At 46.9% G+C, this 4007-nt stretch overlaps 1 protein-coding gene across 1 annotated transcript; it reads left to right on the top strand.

The window, feature by feature from the left end:
- On the top strand, positions 1 to 3637 carry CCDC89 (coiled-coil domain containing 89). The gene has a single exon (XM_069564851.1). It carries the CDS (start codon positions 1845 to 1847, stop codon positions 2955 to 2957), a length of 1113 nt encoding a protein of 370 aa, XP_069420952.1. The 5' UTR covers positions 1 to 1844; the 3' UTR covers positions 2958 to 3637.
- The last annotated feature ends 370 nt before the right edge of the window (positions 3638 to 4007 follow it).

Genomic DNA, 4007 nt, shown 5'->3' on the forward strand with positions numbered 1-4007 from the left:
AAGTAAATCTGTTGTCTGTCATATTTATGGTGAATGTTTTTCTCCATTTGATTTTTGACTTCAACATCCATCCAACACACACATCTGAGTCTCCCCAAGGCATTGATCTAATCATTAAGAATGAAACAGACACAGGCCCTACCCTTAAGGATCTGAGAGTTTAATAGTAGGAGGCAGGGGCATAAATGATGAGTGCAATAAGGCTTTTAAATGCTCTGTTAGAAGTCCAAATAGGCGAGAGTGACTGCTCTAAAAGTGGTGAGTGGTCATGTATGTACATGCAGTAGGTGCCAGGAAAGGTTTCATGAAGGAGGTGCTTCCTAACTGAGTGCAAAATGCAGAGTTAATGACTAAAGCAACAAGGTAGGAAAAAAGCATTTCAGGCAGAGGGGACACCAACAGGGCCAACTAAGGAAACTTCAATAGCTAGGTTAGGTTAGGGAATAAAGCAGCAGGCAGGTCCAGAGGAAGAAAAGGCTAGAGAGACATCAGAGTCTCACAGGTTTTTAAATTATATATAACTTTTTTATCTTTTGGATGTTCAACTTAGTCCAATTAAGCTTTACCTTATTCGTCTCTTACATAATATGTTAGAGAAGGAAATGGCAACCCACTCCAGTACTCTTGCCTAGAAAATCCCATGGATGGAGGAGCCCCATAGGCTGCAGTCCATGGGATCACAAAGAGTCGGACACGACTGAGCGATGACACGACATAATAGGTAGGCTAAGAAAGTCCTTCCTCACCCAGGGCTTCAATGCTTACCTTTGTTTTCCTCTAGTTTCCATTTTAAAACAGTATTTTATTTTTGGCTCTGTCGGGTCTTAGTTGCAGCATGCAGGATCTTCATTGTGGCATAGGGGTCTTTTCATGGCAGAGCACAGGTTCTTTGTTACCACGTTCGGGCTTCTCTCTAGTTGAGGCACCGTGGGCTCAGTAGTTGTTGTTCAGGGGCTTAGTTGCCCGACCAGGGATCAAACCCTAGTCCCCTGCATTGCAAGGCAGATTCTTAACCGCAGTCCACCAGGGACATCCTTCCGTGTTTAATATTTTGTTTTCGTTTTAGTCCTTGCATTTAACATTAAACATTTCAGGTGTTTAATCCATCTGAAACTGACTTTGGTGTGTATAAGGTAAGCCTCATTTGAACTTTTGTGTGTGTGTGTCTTAATGTTTATCACGCCTATATTGTCCATTAAGCTTTTCTCTGTAACCCTATTGTGTTAAAAGGTAAAAAGGGAGTGCTAGCTAATAAATATATTCCCAGCTGGGAACAGTGCTTCAAGAAACAAGATACATTTCCCTGGGGTTTGTTCTTTCACTGAGCTGTGTTAATCACTACAGGTACAAAGTCACAGCCGTTTAGGATCCTTGTTCGCAGGGTCATCCTGCTACTTTGTATTTATAGATTACAAATTTCTTTACAGAGCCAACGGTTTCCACGGAGAGGACTTTATTCTCATGACCACTGAAGTGGGGACAGGGAGGAGGACTATGTCACCACTGCTTGATTTGTTTACTCCCACAAGAGATTAGGTAGAGTCAGGTTTCTTCCCCTGATGCTGGCTGGAAATCAAGTGGGGTTGGCATCTCGGTTTAGTACATACCAGAGCCTGGGCTGTTAGCGGAGGGCTGTGATTAGCTAGAAAGGCAAGCATAACCTGACCTGATTGGCTCTGGACTCCCTCCTGTTGTTACTCCACAGCAGCCTGAAGACCGGTCCACCAATCACAGGGCTCCTTACTGGGTGCACAAGCAACTGCCGGAGATTGCCAGGAGCCCCTAGCAACACCTTGGCTTTTGAAACCTGGAAGGTGGGGTGCAGTCAGTAGAGGAGCGTGCCAATGCCTCAGGAAGAGTCGGATCCCAGGATGGACACCCCACCCTCTGAAGAACCCTTAGATAAGCAAAACAGAAAACTGGAAGTCCAGGAAGAGGAGATGGAGTTTAAGGAGCTGGATGATCTGAGGGAAGCCTTGGCGAACCTCCGGGGGCTGTCTGAGGAGGACAAGAGTGAGCGGGCGATGCTGTGTTCCCGCATCCAGGAGCAGTCCCAGCTCATCTGCATCCTGAAGCGGAGATCCGACGAGGCCCTGGAGCGCTGCCAGACCCTGGAACTGCTCAACACCGAGCTGGAGGAGAAGAGGCTGCTGGAGGCCGAGGAGCTGAAGGCCAAAACTCAGCAGGCCCAGAAGCTGGAGGAACGCTTTATGACCCTGGCCTCCAACCATGAGTTGATGATCCGCTTCAAGGATGAACACAAAAGGCAGAACGCCAAGCTGCGGGAGGAGAACGAGAAGCTGAGGCTGGAGAATGACCAGCTTTTCAGCCCAGCGCTGAAGGCCCAGGAGGCCAAAGTGGTGCAGCTCACAGCCCGGAGCGAGGCCCTCGCCAAGGAGCTGGAGACCCTGCAACGGAAGTACGCCCAGGATGTCTGCCAGGCCCAGGCCCGAGAGCAGGAGCTGCTGGAGCTGCAGAACCGGCAGGCCTGCGCCCACACTGAAGAGACCGAGCAGCTGCGCATGCAGCTGCAGAGCCTCCAGCAGCAGCAGCAGGAGGCCCTGCAGCAGACGGCCAAGGCCGAGCAGGCACACAGCCAGCGGAACCAGGAGCTGCGGGCCCGGCTGCAGACCGTCACTCGGGAGAAAGAGGAGCTGCTGCTGCTGTCCGTAGAGAGGGGCAAGGTGCTTCAGAAAAAGCAAGCGGAGATCTGCCAGCTGGAGGAGAAGCTGCAGATGGCCGACGTGGCCAAGAGGCACGCGCTCGAGCGCTTTGAGCAAGAGGCCGTGGCCGTGAACAGCAACTTGCGAGTCCGGGAGCTTCAGCGCAGGGTGGATGGCATCCAGGCCGCCTATGATGAACTCAGGCTGCAGTCTGAAGCTTTCAAAAAGCACAGCCTGGATCTTTTAAGCAAGGAGAGAGAACTCAATGCCAAACTACGCCATCTCTTTCCATAAGGAGGTTTCCTCCTCCTCTGGCCTCCGATGAAGAAATCAGATATCTGTGCCTTACTATTATGGCGAGAGTCAAGATTGTATTCCATTTATTCTACTTTTAATTACGAGAGACCGCTCAAAGAAAAGCTACTTTACTACAGTGATGTTTACTACAGTGCCATTGTAAGGGTAACACTGATTTTTCAGTCCCACCACCTAGAATACACGAGATTTACCAAATTTCATTGTGTGCCTTTGAAATCTTCCTAAGTTTGCTATCAGTATCTCCACCTCTCCTATAACTTATTCATTCTCAATCTCAGATATCTTCAACTGTGCTAAGTTTTAAAGTTAGCAGCTCTTTTCAAAGTGCAATGGGGAATGTATTATTGTGAATAAGTGCAATAGGATGTATTATTGTGAAAAATATCACAGTTAACCCTTGTAAACAGGCTTGTAATCTCCCACAATTGAGACTGTAAGCTGTAACAGTTAATAGCATGAATAACTTACAGAAAAGTGTCTGATTTTATAACTGGCCAAACAATTACTTGCCTTACCTTCTTTATGGAATATCCTTTTATTTGCACTAGCCTGGAGAACAAAAATTAAGCTCATTGTTTTCCAAAGTAGTCAAAGTTTATTATAGCCATTCTATATGAGCAATATGATTCAAATAAATAAAATCCACCTTTTCCAAAGTAGTCAAAGTTTATTATAGCCATTCTATATGAGCAATATGATTCAAATAAATAAAATCCATCTTTAAAATTTCCCTGCAAGCTTAGATCACATTCCATTTTCTTGTTTTACACCCCCCCCTAATAAAAATAGGATTTGAAAGTGAAAGTGAAGTCACTCAGTTGTGTCCAACTCTGCGACCCTATGGACTGTAGGATTTTCCTCCTACAGGCTCCTGGGTCCATAGGATTTTCCAGGCAAGAGTACTGGAGTGGGTTGCCATTTCCTTCTCCAGGGAATCTTCCCAATCCAGGGATCGAACGCAGGTCTCTTGCATTGTAGGCAGACGCTTTTGCCGTCTGAGCCACCAGGGATTTAGAGTTATAAAAA

Source organism: Ovis canadensis, chromosome 21, assembly GCF_042477335.2.
Source record: "Ovis canadensis isolate MfBH-ARS-UI-01 breed Bighorn chromosome 21, ARS-UI_OviCan_v2, whole genome shotgun sequence".
In the NCBI taxonomy this organism is placed as follows: domain Eukaryota; kingdom Metazoa; phylum Chordata; class Mammalia; order Artiodactyla; family Bovidae; genus Ovis; species Ovis canadensis.

Coding starts and splice junctions, on each gene's coding strand:
- CCDC89 (XM_069564851.1), top strand. CDS start 1,845: ATGCCTCAGGAAGAGTCGGATCCCAGGATGGACACCCCACCCTCTGAA.